The sequence below is a fragment of the Agelaius tricolor genome, unplaced genomic scaffold (genome assembly GCF_023055355.1).
Source record: "Agelaius tricolor isolate 1412-34295 unplaced genomic scaffold, bAgeTri1.0.p SCAF_55, whole genome shotgun sequence".
Classification (NCBI taxonomy): domain Eukaryota; kingdom Metazoa; phylum Chordata; class Aves; order Passeriformes; family Icteridae; genus Agelaius; species Agelaius tricolor.
The window spans coordinates 1089115-1103096 of record NW_027269315.1 but is presented as its reverse complement, the minus strand read 5'-3'; the positions used below and the strand labels follow the sequence as shown (position 1 = coordinate 1103096).

The 13982-nt window shown below is 41.6% G+C and overlaps 1 protein-coding gene across 1 annotated transcript in view; it reads right to left on the bottom strand.

The window, feature by feature from the left end:
* The window catches only part of POU6F1 (POU class 6 homeobox 1), a 33762-nt gene extending 19797 nt beyond the window's left edge, over positions 1-13965 (bottom strand). Inside the window, 2 exon segments of the mRNA XM_071456172.1 lie at positions 12139-12233; positions 12859-13965. Coding sequence (XP_071312273.1) covers positions 12139-12192 — 54 coding nt within the window. The 5' untranslated portion in view covers positions 12193-12233; positions 12859-13965.
* Positions 13966-13982: the final 17 nt, after the last annotated feature.

The following is a 13982-nucleotide window of genomic DNA, read 5'->3' as shown; positions in this document are numbered from 1 at the left end:
AGGTTAAATGTACATTTATCTTATGTATAAATTTGTCTCAACTAATTAAAAATCAGGGAATTGAACCAAATTAAACCCGGGAGTTGGTACAAACATTAATGAATGTTTGGAACCATCCAGTTGCAGGAATTTGTATCAGTTTTGCCTTGGAAGGCTTTAGATTTGGGGTGATTTTTCTGAGTTTTCAGAGTTATGGACAAGGGAATGAAATGAACTTGGAAAAACACAAGGAAATGTCCCAAGGGCCCATCCCAGACAGGACTGCAGAGGGAACAGGGATCAAACACAAGGAAATCTGTTCCCTGCTCCCACCTGAGAGCAATGAGGGATTTGTGTTTCCAAACCAGCTCTGGGTCTGCTGGGGGATAAAACCAGCACTGGGAGATAAAAGAAACAATGGGGAGGATTCCACTGATGGATGAATGGAAAAAGATAAAATAAACTTTTACAAATAAACTTTAGGTTTCCTGATAAATGAAATTGGATATTGAAAGATGAAAGAAACAACGGGGAAAACCCCTAAATTCCATAAGAATTAAAAATGAAAAGGGAGGGTTATACATTGAGGGGAATCTCTGGTATCAGGTGGTTTGGGGAGTCTGAACCTCTCAAGTACCTCAGAAATGGGGAAAACTCCCTAAATTCCCTAAGAATTCAAAATTATAGGGCAGGGTTATACATTAGAGGGGAATCTCTGGTATCAGGTGTTCTGGCAAGTCTGAATCTCTCAAGTACCTCAGAAATGGGGAAAACCCCTAAATTCCCTAAGAATTCAAAATTAAAGGGCAGGGTTGTACATTAGAGGGGAATCTCTGGTATCAGTGTTTTGTGGAGTCTGAACCTCTCAAACACCTCAGAAATGGGGAAAAAGAAAGGGAAATTGGGATAAAAAGGAGGCTGCATCCTCCAAAAATGTGAGAGATCCCAGGGGATGCTCCATGGCCTCTGCCTTTATTGGAATAAAGCAAAAGGACTCCTCTGGCTCCTTTCTGCACACAAACCTCTGGTGTTTGTGGATTAATTTTCCTGACACACCCAACCCTTCCTGAACCACTCACAAACTTGCATTGGAAAGGATAAAACTTCCCTATTAACCATCCTAATTATTGCTTTAATTAACTTTTCCACGAATCCCCAGCAGTGCAGCCAGCCCTTGGCAAGGTTTGTCACCAAATGCCATTTTGGGAGCCCAGTTTGGGGAAGTGGCTCAGACTCGGAGCTGTGCTGAAAAACCTCGATGGTTTTCAATAAACAAAGCCTGGGACAGGGAGATGTTTTTGCTGGAATTGGACGTGAGGAATGCAGGATTTATGGAGCACAAGGACATTCTGCAGAGCCCAGAGATAAAGAAGCAGTCCATGACTATACTGGAACTCTCCCTGGCTGGGAAAAGGGCAATAAAGAGACTGAAAATGGAAATGAAACAGCACAAGAAGAGAAATCAATAACCAATAGAGGATAAACTGGTAATTAAAACAACTCTGTAATTTATAGCCAATGGGCACAAATTCTTTTGTTGGCTAAAATGTAGAAATGGTGAAAAGTTTTGGAAGTGTGTGGTGGGGTGAGTATGTGCAGAGCCAGCTGCAGAAGTTTAAAATCAAAAAGGATTCCACTGATTGATGAATGGAAAAAGAGATTTGCTTTTCCAAATAAACTTTAGGTTTGCTGATAAATGAAATTGGACATTGAAAGACGAAAGAAACAATGGGGAAAAGCCCTGAATTACCAATGTTCCAAGGATGGACCCCAGGCTCTCAGTTTTCCCGTCTTTGGGGCTCAGGGTGAGTGGGAATGGGATTGTCATTGCTCCCTGGTTCGTGTTTTTAGGGACTCCTGCAGCCCTGGGGCATCTCCCACCCTCTTCCCTGCCTCCTCTCCCTCCTCCTCTCCCCTGGGTGAAAATCAGCTCCACCCAGTATAGATACACACTATAATATGGGCTTTTTGCAAATATTAAATGGATTTTATGTGTGTGGTGTTAAAGTAACTTTGTTATACAGTTTGTATTTCTGGTGTTAAGCTCAGTGCAATAGCTGATATAGATACATATTATAATATTGGCATTTTGCAAATATTAAAATGGATTCTATATGTGTTAAAGTAACTTTGCTATAGAGATGTAATTTGTATTTCTGTTGCTAATTAAGCTCAGTGCAACAGCTGATATAGTTACACCTTATAATATTGGCTTTTTGCAAATATTAAAAGGGATTTTATATGTGTTAAAATAAGTCTGTTATAAATATATAGTTTGTATTTCTACTGTTAATTAAGCTCAGTGCAGTAGCTGATATAGATACATATTATAATATTGGCATTTTGCAAATGTTAAAATGGATTCTATATGTGTTAAAGTAACTTGTCTATAAAGATATAGTTTGTGTTTCTGTTGCTAATTAAGCTCAGTGCAATAGCTGATAGAGATACACATTATAATATTGGCATTTTGCAAATATTTAAATGGATTTTATGTGTGTGGTGTTAAAGTAACTTTGTTATATAGTTTGTATTTCTGGTGTTAAGCTCAGTGCAATAGCTGATATATATACACATTATAATATTGGCATTTTGCAAATATTAAAATGGATTCTATATGTGTTAAAGTAACTTTGCTATAGAGATGTAATTTGTATTTCTGTTGCTAATTAAGCTCAGTGCAACAGCTGATATAGTTACACATTATAATATTGGCATTTTGCAAATATTAAAATAGGTTTAATGGGTGTGGTGTTAAAGTAACTTTACTATAGAGATGTAATTTGTATTTCTGTTGCTAATTAAGCTCAGTGCAATAGCTGATATATATACATGTTATAATACTGACTTTTTGCAAATATTAAATGGATTTTATAAGGGGCTGTGCAGGTTTTGGAGTCTCTGTTAAAGTAACTTTGCTATAAAGATATAGTTTGTATTTCTACTGTTAATTAAGCTCAGTGCAGTAGCTGATATATATACACATTATAATATTGGCATTTTGCAAATATTAAAATGGATTTTATATGTGTGGTGTTAAAGTAATTTTGTTATATAGTTTGTATTCCTGGTGTTAAGCTCAGTGTAATAGCTGATACAGATACATATTATAATATTGGCATTTTGCAAATACTAAAATTGATTGTATATGTGTTAAAGTAACTTTGCTATAAAGATATAGTTTGTATTTGTTAATGAAACTCAGTGCAATAGCTGATAGAGATACACATTATAATATTGGCTTTTTGCAGATATTAAAATGGATTCTCTATGTGTTAAAGTAACTTTGCTATAAAGATATAGTTTGCATTTGTTAATTAAGCTCAGTGCAATAGCTGATAGAGATACACATTATAATATTGGCATTTTGCAAATATTAAAATGGATTTTATGTGTGTGGTGTTAAAGTAACTTTGCTATAGAGATGTAATTTGTATTTCTGTTGCTAATTAAGCTCAGTGCAACAGCTGATATAGATACCCATTATAATACTGGCTTTTTGCAAATATTAAATGGATTTTATATATGTTAAAGTAACTGGTCTATAAAGATATAGTTTGTGTTTCTGTTGCTAATTAAGCTCAGTGCAATAGCTGATAGAGATACACATTATAATATTGGCTTTTTGCAAATATTAAATGGATTTTATATGTGTGGTGTTAAAGGAACTTTGTTATAAAGATATAGTTTGTATTTGTTAATTAAGCTCAGTGCAATAGCTGATATATATACATATTATAATACTGACTTTTTGCAAATATTAAATGGATTTTACAAGGGGCTGTGCAGGTTTTGGAGTCTCTGTTAAAGTAACTTTGGTATAAGGATATAGTTTGTATTTCTACTGTCAATTTGGCTCAGTGCAGTAGCTGATATATATACACATTATAATATTGGCATTTTGCATGTAGATTGTATATCAATTTTGCATAATATTTATTATCCATATTTTTATATCCATTTTGCATTTTGCATGTGGATTTAATATCCATTTATATATTTTATATAAATGGATTTTATATGTGTGGTGTTAAAGTAACTTTGTTATATAGTTTGTATTTCTGGTGTTAAGCTCAGTGCAATAGCTGATACAGATACATATTATAATATTGGCATTTTGCAAATATTAAATGGATTTTATATGTGTTAAAGTAACTTTGCTATAAAGATATAGTCTGCATTTCTTAATTAAACTCAGTTCAATAGCTGATATAGATACATACTATAATATTGGCTTTTTGCAAATATTAAAATGGGTTTAATGGGTGTGGTGTTAAAGTAACTTTGCTATAGAGATGTAATTTGTATTTCTGTTGCTAATTAAGCTCAGTGCAATAGCTGATAGAGATACACATTATAATATTGGCTTTTTGCAAATATTAAATGGATTTTATATGTGTGGTGTTAAAGGAACTTTGTTATAAAGATATAGTTTGTATTTGTTAATTAAGCTCAGTGCAATAGCTGATATATATACATATTATAATACTGACTTTTTGCAAATATTAAATGGATTTTATAAGGGGCTGTGCAGGTTTTGGAGTCGCTGTTAAAGTAACTTTGGTATAAAGATATAGTTTGTATTTCTACTGTTAATTAAGCTCAGTGCAGTAGCTGATATATATACACATTATAATATTGGCATTTTGCAAATATTAAAATGGATTTTATGTGTGTGGTGTTAAAGTGACTTTGCTATAAAGATATAGTTTGTATTTCTGTTGCTAATTAATCTTAGTGCAACAGCTGATACAGATACATATTATAATACTGACTTTTTGCAAATATTAAATGGATTTTATATGTATTAAAGTAACTTGTCTATAAAGATATACTTTGTGTTTCTGTTGCTAATTGAGCTCAGTGCAATAGCTGATACATACAATAATATTGGCATTTTGCAAATATGGATTTTGTATATATGTGGTGTTAAAGTAATTTTGCTATATAATTTGTGTTTCTGTTGCTAATTAAGCTCAGTGAAATAGGTGATATAGACACACACTATAATATTGGTTTTTTGCAAATATTAAAATGGATTTTATATGTGTGGTGTTAAAGTAACTTTGCTATAAAGATATAGTTTGTATTTTTGGTGTTACATAAGCTCAGTGCAATATCTGATATAGATAAACATTATATTATTGGCTTTTTGCAAATATTAAAATGGATTCTATATATGCTAAAGTAACTTTGTTGTATGATATAGTTTGTGTCTCTGTTGCTAATTAAGCTCAGTGCAATAGCTGATACAGATACATATTATAATATTGGCTTTTTGCAAATATTAAAATGGATTTTATATGTGGGATGTTAAAATAACTTTGTTATGAAGACATCATTTTTATTTCTGTTGCTAATAAAGCTTAGACACAGCAGTGCAATACTGATACTGCACTGTACAATATCAGTGTGCTTGTGTTAAAATGCACGTTGGGATGGGATAACACCCAATGCACACACAATGAACACACCTGTGCACGTGAGGACACACAATGAACACACACAATGAGCACACCTGTGCACGTGAGGACACACAATGAACACACCTGTGCACGTGAGGACACACAATGAGCACACCTGTGCACATGGGGACACACAATGAGCACACACAATGAGCACACCTGTGCACGTGGGGACACACAATGAACACACCTGTGCACATGGGGACACACAATGAGCACACACAATGAACACACCTGTGCACATGGAGACACACAATGAGCACACACAATGGGCACACACGTGCAGGTGAGGACACACAATGAACATACCTGTGCACGTGAGGACACACAATGAGCACACCTGTGCACATGAGCACACACAATGAGCACACACAATGAACACACCTGTGCACATGGAGACACACAATGAACACACCTGTGCATGTGAGGACACACAATGAACACACCTGTGCACATGGGGACACACAATGAACATACCTGTGCACATGGGGACACACAATGAACACACCTGTGCACATGGGGACACACAATGAACATACCTGTGCATGTGAGGACACACAATGAGCACACCTGTGCACATGAGCACACACAATGAACACACACAATGAGAACACACAATGAGCACACCTGTGCACATGGGGACACACAATGAGCACACACAATGAGCACACCTGTGCACATGAGGACACACAATGAGCACACACAATGGGCACACACGTGCAGGTGAGGACACACAATGGGCACACCTGTGCACATGGGGACACACAATGAACACATACAATGAGCACACCTGTGCAGATGAACACACACAATGAACACACCTGTGCACGTGAGCACACACAATGAACACACCTGTGACACACAATGAGCACACCTGTGCACGTGAGCACACACAACGAGCACACACAATGAACACACCTTGCACATGGGGACACACAATGAGCACACCTGTGCACATGAGCACACACAATGAACACACCTGTGCACATGAGGATTCACAATGAGCACACCTGTGCACGTGAGCACACACACTGAGGACACACAGTGGGCACACCTGTGCACGTGAGCACACACAATGAGCACACACAATGAGCACACCTGTGCAGATGAACACACACAATGAGCACACACAATGAGCACACCTGTGCACATGGGGACACACAATGAACACACCTGTGCACGTGAGGACACACAATGAGCACACACAATGAGCACACCTGTGACACACAATGAGCACACCTGTGCAGATGAACACACACAATGAGCACACCTGTGACACACAATGAGCACACCTGTGACACACAATGAGCACACCTGTGCAGATCTGCCAACCCTCAGCACTGTGAGAAGTGCATATTACATGGCTCTGCACAGATGTTTTCTGTATGTATTATGTTGTATTGATTAGTAGTGCTGTACTAACATTTTAACAGGATGGTAAATGTAGTTTTGTAGTTAAAAGGTACCTTTTGTGTGGAGAGCTTTGTGATAATTGGCTGGCTGAGAAAGGCCACTTTGACACGATACCCTTGGATGAGTTTCAAGGAGACAAGGTGGGGATTAAGTAACCAGTGTCCAATCACTGACAAGGGTCATGGTGACCTTGCTGCAACAGGAAGATGGGGGAGAGAATCTTTTGCCAGAAAAATGAAGATAGCCTAGGTAGAATAGCCACAGGAATGTAAACATAGAAACAAAATAATCATTAGAGCATAGAAGTAGGTGTGGTTGATCTAAGTGTGCTTTAACCAATAATGAGCTCAGCTTTTGCAATATGTATAAGCTTCATTAACACCAATATAAATATGTGTGAGCTATCAATAAACTTTGGGATTTGCTGATCACTCATATTGGGTGCTGCTTTTCCTCCTCCGACCCGACACTTTTGTAGTTAAAATAGGAACTATGTATGTGGGATATTTTTTAGTTAAAATAGGAACTATGTATGTGGGATATTGTTTTAAAGAGAGGAATGAGGTACTCCCACTGAGATAGCAGCCACAGGACACCTGAATCCTTCAGAGAAAGAGAATTTATTGCCCCATTATCAGGAGAAATGAACTTCTTCCAACCTTGCTCAGCCCTGCAGAGCCGTCAGGATTCAGAGGAAGAAGCTGACACTGCCCAGACAGAATCCTGTGTTTGAATTGAATTTATGCATAATTCATGAGGTGTATGAATATGCAAGAGGATGTTGTTTTTAAGGGTTAATCCTCTGTTATTGTGGGTCCTTTTTTGGGCTTATTTTGCCCAGAAAAGGTAACCTAGACTGTCAGTAACTCTTTGTTTTTATTGTCTCATATTTCCCTAATCCTAATTGTCCAAATTACTATTACTCTAATTTCATTACTATTTTTATAACCATTTCATTACTCTTAAACTTTTAAAATTTTAAAAACAAGTGATTGGCATTTTTCACATTCCCACCTCACTCAGCCCTGAAGACACCGTCAGGATTCAGAGGAAGAAGCTGACACTGCCCAGCCAGAATCCTGTGTTTGAATGGAATTTATGCATCATGTATGAGCTGTATGAATATGCAACAGGCTGTTGCTTTTAAGGGTTAATCCTCTGTTATCGTGGGTCCTTTTTCGGGATTATTTTGCCCAGAAAAAGGTACCTGGACTGTCTCTAACTCTTTGTTTTTATTGTCTCATATTGTCCTAATCCCAATTGTCCAAATTTTTATTACTCTAATTTCATTACTATTTTTATAACCATTTCATTACTCTTAAACTTTTAAAATTTTAAAAACAAGTGATTGGCGTTTTTCACATTCCCACCTTGCTCAGCCCTGCAGAGCCGTCAGGATTCAGAGGAAGAAGCTGACACTGCCCAGACAGAATCCTGAATTTATGCATCATGTATGAGGTGTATGAATATGCAACAGGCTGTTGCTTTTAAGGGTTAATCCTCTGTTAACGTGCGTCCTTTTTTGGGCTTATTTTGCCCAGAAAAAGGTATCGGGACATCTGTAACTCTTTGTTTTTATTGTCTCATATTTCCCTAATCCTAATTGTCCAAATTGTTATTACTCTAATTATATTGCTATTTTTATAACCCTTTTATTATCATTAAACTTTTAAAACTTCTAAAACCAATTGATCGGCGTTTTTCACAGCACTCACCTCTGAAGGCTGTGAGGGCCAGGCCCAAAAACCGGAGTTGATAAAGAGAAGGAGCCAAAATCAAGACAAGAAACAGCCGGCTCTAAAAAGGCGGCCCTGAGGAGGGGCCATGCAAAACAGGTCGTTGAATATGCAAACTAGTTCATGCATATGCATAAGGGCTATGACTGCAAAGCGATGATGTAAGGGAAAAGGTGTTTAAGGGGTATCCCTGAAGATAACAGCGTGGGCCCGGCTGATGCCATGATAACCCTTGGCCTGTGGTCCTTGTCCCCTGCTGTCCTTTATTAAACTTCTTACATTTTCACAGGAGAGTGAATGTGTTTGTCACCTGACCTGTGCTCTATAGTCCTTGTCTCCTATTGTTCTTTACTAAATTCCACATTTTCACAGGAAAGTGATCGTGTTTTTCACACCTTTGCTCTGTTCTCCTTGTCTCCTATCATCCTTTATAAAACTTTTAAATTTTCACTTGAGTGTGAACGCGTTTTTCACATAACCTTTGCTCTGTGGTCCTTATCTCTTATCATCCTTTATAAACTTTAACTTTTAAATTTTATATAAATTTAACAATAACTTTTAAATTTTCACATGAGAGTGAATGTATTTGTCACATAACCTTTGCTCTATGGTCCTTATCTCCTATCATCCTTTATAAAACTTTCTATAATTTACATTTTCACAAGAGAGTGACCATGCTTTTCACATAACTTTTGCTCTGTGGTCCTTGTCTACTACTGTCCTTTATAAAACTTTTAAATTTTCACGAGTGTGAACGTGTTTTTCACATAACCTTTGCTCTATGGTCCTTATCTCTTATCATCCTTTATAAAACTTTAAAATTTTCACATGAGAGTGAATGTATTTGTCACATAACCTTTGCTCTGTGGTCCTTGTCTCCTATTGTCTTTTATTAAACTTTTGACACGTTCACAGGACACTGACCGTGATTTTCACACCTTTGTTCTGTTCTCCTTGTGTCCTATCATCCTTTATAAAACTTTTTATAATTTACATTTTCACAAGAGAGTGACCGTGTTTTTCATGCAACTTTTGATCTGTGGTCCTTGTCTACTACTGTCCTTTATAAAACTTTTACATTTTCACGTGAGAGTGAACGTGTTTTTCGCATAACCTTTGCTCTATGGTCCTTATCTCTTATCATCCTTTATAAACTTTAACTTTTAAATTTTCTATAAATTTAACTATAACTTTTAAATTTTCACGAGAGTGAATGTATTTGTCACATAACCTTTGCTCTATGGTCCTTATCTCCTATCATCCTTTATAAAACTTTCTATAATTTACATTTTCACAAGAGAGTGACCATGCTTTTCACATAACTTTTGATCTGTGGTCCTTGTCTACTACTGTCCTTTATAAAACTTTTAAATTTTCACGAGTGTGAACGTGTTTTTCACATAACCTTTGCTCTATGGTCCTTATCTCTTATCATCCTTTATAAAACTTTTAAATTTTCACAGGAGAGTGAACGTATTTGTCACATAACCTTTGCTCTGTGGTCCTTGTCTCCTATTGTCTTTTATTAAATTTTTGACACGTTCACAGGACACTGACCGTGATTTTCACACCTTTGTTCTGTTCTCCTTGTGTCCTATCATCCTTTATAAAACTTTCTATAATTTACATTTTCACAAGAGAGTGACCATGCTTTTCACATAACTTTTGATCTGTGGTCCTTGTCTACTACTGTCCTTTATAAAACTTTTACATTTTCACGTGAGAGTGAACGTGTTTTTCGCATAACCTTTGCTCTATGGTCCTTATCTCTTATCATCCTTTATAAACTTTAACTTTTAAATTTTCTATAAATTTAACTATAACTTTTAAATTTTCACGAGAGTGAATGTATTTGTCACATAACCTTTGCTCTATGGTCCTTATTTCCTATCATCCTTTATAAAACTTTCTATAATTTACATTTTCACAAGAGAGTGACCATGCTTTTCACATTACTTTTGATCTGTGGTCCTTGTCTACTACTGTCCTTTATAAAACTTTTAAATTTTCACGAGTGTGAACGTGTTTTTCACATAACCTTTGCTCTGTGGTCCTTGTCTCCTATCATCCTTTATAAAACTTTTAAATTTTCACATGAGAGTGAACGTATTTGTCACATAACCTTTGCTCTGTGGTCCTTGTCTCCTATTGTCTTTTATTAAATTTTTGACAAGTTCACAGGACACTGACCGTGTTTTTCACATAACCTTTGCTCTGTTCTCCTTGTCTCCTATCATCCTTTATAAAACTTTTTATAATTATAATTTACATTTTCACAAGAGAGTGACCATGTTTTTCACATAACTTTTGCTCTGTGGTCCTTGTCTACTACTGTCCTTTATAAAACTTTTTAAATTTTCACGTGAGACTGACCGTGTTTTTCACACCTTTGCTCTGTTCTCCTTGTCTCCTATCATCCTTTATAAAACTTTTTAAATTTTCTCAGGACAGTGAATGTGTTTTTCACACCTTTGCTCTGTGGTCCTGGTCTCTATCGTCCTTTTTTAAACTGAGGATTAATTAATGATTCATTAAACCTGGCTGTTCCACCTGAGCCTGTATGAACCCATCGAGCTGCACCCCAAACCTGCAGAACCCAAACCTGCAGCACCTCAAAACACAGCGAGTACCCCCCCACCTGCATCACCCCACCCACAGCACCCCGAACTAACACCACCCCAAAATCCCACTGCAGTGTCCCCCCAGCCCCACAGGTGCGGCGCAGGGCCAGGTGAGCCCCCCCAAATCTCCTGCAGGTGTCCAGCCCATTTGGGGGTGAGCCCCCCCAAATCTCCTGCAGGTGTCCAGCCCATCCCAGGGCACACAGCGGGGGTCACACCCCCGGCCCGGTTTTGGGGTCCCACCCCATGGCCGGTTTTGGGGTCACACCCCAGCCTGGATTTGAGGTCCCACCTCGGCCGGTTTTGGGGTCCCACCCCCAGCCAGTTTTGGGATCCCTCCCCAGCCTGGTTTTGGGGTGCAGGTCCTACCCCCCTGGCCGGTTTTGGGGTCCCACTCCTGGCCCGGTTTAGGGGTCCCACCCCTGCCTGGTTTTGGGGTCCCAGCCCCGGCCCGGTTTTGGGGTCCCAGCCCGTTTTGGGCTCCCAGCCTGGTTTTGGGGTCCCACCCCAGCCCAGTTTTGGGGTCCCAGCCCGGGCCGGTTTTGGGGTCCCAGTCTGGTTTTGGGGTACCAGCCCAGCCCAGTTTTGGGGTTCCAGCCCGGGCCGATTTTGGGCTCCCAGCCCGTTTTGGGGTCCCAGCCCGGTTTTAGGGTCCCAGCCCAGGCCGGTTTTGGGGTCCCAGCCCGTTTCGGGGTCCCAGCCCGTTTCGGGGTCCCAGCCCGGTTTTGGGCTCCCATCCCGTTTTGGGCTCCCAGCCCAGCCCAGTTTTGGGGTCCCAGCCCATCCCGTTTTGGGGTCCCAGCCCGTTTTGGGGTCCCACCCCAGCCCAGTTTTGGGGTCCCAGCCCAGGCCGGTTTTGGGCTCTCAGCCCGTTTTGGGCTCCCAGCCCGTTTTGGGGTCCCAGCCCGTTTTGGGGGGCCGTACCTGCTCGTTGACCGTCAGCAGGGCCTCCTGGGGCTGCCCCGGGCACGGCTCCATGGTGGCCTGGCACAGGTGGGCAGGGTCACACCTGCCACATGCTGCACGGGGGACAACGAGGGGCTGTCACCAACCTGGGGGTCCCCGGGGGGAGTTGGGGTTCTGGGCTTCCTCTCACCCCCTCTCAGCCCCTTTGAAACCCTAAAATCCCTGGATGGGCCAGGTGAAATCACCTCTCTGGAGCCCACAGAGGGTCCCCAAATCTCCAGGTGACACCTGGCTGACCCCCTAAGCCCCTGGTGGTCCCTGAGGGGACCCAAACTGTTGGGGACACTTCTTCAGCAGGTGACAGGAGTCACGGGGGGGGGGTGGGCTCTGGATTCATCCCCCAGGTGGCTTCACCTGCCCCAGAGAGCTGCCAGGGATCTGGGGGAACACCCCAAAGTCCTGCGGCAGCTCCTTCCTCCTCCCGAGGCTGGAAAAGGTGGGAAAAGGTGGGGAAAGGTGGGAAAAGGTGGGATAAGGTGGGGAAAGGTGGGAAAAGGTGGGAAAGGTGAGGAAAGGTAGGAAAAGGTGGGGAAAGGTGGGAAAGCTTCTGCTCCTCCCTGTCCCAGGTGGGACCATCCCCTCCCCTGCCCCACTCCCGTCAGACAGGGAAGGGTAAAGGGGGAAGGGGAGGGGGAAATGAAGGGAACCCCATGGATTCTGGGGCTCCCAGGTACTCACCCACTGCTCGTGCCGGGGTGAGGGCCCCTCCCTCTGCACACGGGGCTGGATGTGGCTCCTGCCCCCCGGCCTGGGCTGGGGCTCCTGGGGGCTCCCAGGTTTCAGAGCTCCCGGGGTTTCAGGGCTCTGCTGTCCCGGCTGCAGCTCTCAGCAACTCTGGGCTCCGACTCTCTGGGTTTTGGGGTCTCTGGGCTCCGACTCTCTGGGTTTTGGGGTCTCTGTGCTCCGACTCTCTGGGTTTTGGGGTCTCTGGGCTCCGACCTTCTGGGTTTTGGGGTCTCTGTGCTCCGACTTTCTGGGTTTTGGGGTCTCTGTGCTCCGACTTTCTGGGTTTTGGGGTCTCTGGGCTCCGACCTTCTGGGTTTTGGGGTCTCTGTGCTCCGACTTTCTGGGTTTTGGGGTCTCTGGGCTCCGACTCTCTGGGTTTCAGGTCTCTGGTTCTCTGGGTTTCAGGGTCTCTGGGCTCCGGTTCTCCTGCTTTTGGGGTCTCTGGGCTCTGGCTGTCCAGGTTTTGGGGTGTCTGTTCTCCGGCTCTTCAGGATTTGGGGTCTCTGGGCTCCAGCTCTCCAGTTTTGGGGTCTCTGGTTCTCCAGTTTTTGGGGTCTCTGGGCTCTGGCTCTCAGGGTTTTAGGGTCTCTGGGCTCCGACTCTGCAGGATTTGGAGTCTCTGACCTCTGGCTGTGCAGGTTTTGGGGTCTCTGGGCTCTGGCTCTGCAGGATTTGGGGTATCTGGTTTCTGGCTCTCTGGTTTCGGGGTCTCTGAGCTCTGGATTTTGGGGTCTCTGAGCTCCGGCTGTGCAGGTTTTAGGGTCTCTGGGCTCCGGCTTTCTGGTTTTGGGGTCTCTGCTGGGCTCCGGTTTTTAGGGTCTCTGGGCTCCAGCTGTGCAGGTTTTGGGGTCTCTGGGCTCTGGCTCTCTGGTTTTCAGGTCTCTGGGCTCTGGTTCTGCAGGATTTATGGTCTCTGCTCTCTGGCTCTGCAGGATTTATGGTCTCTGGGCTCTGGCTCTCTGGGTTTTGGGATATCTGTGCTCCAGCTGTGCAGGTTTTGGGGTGTCTGTGCTCTGGCTCTCTGGTTTTGGGGTCTGTGAGCTCTGGGTTTCAGGGTCTCTGGGCTCTGGCTCTCT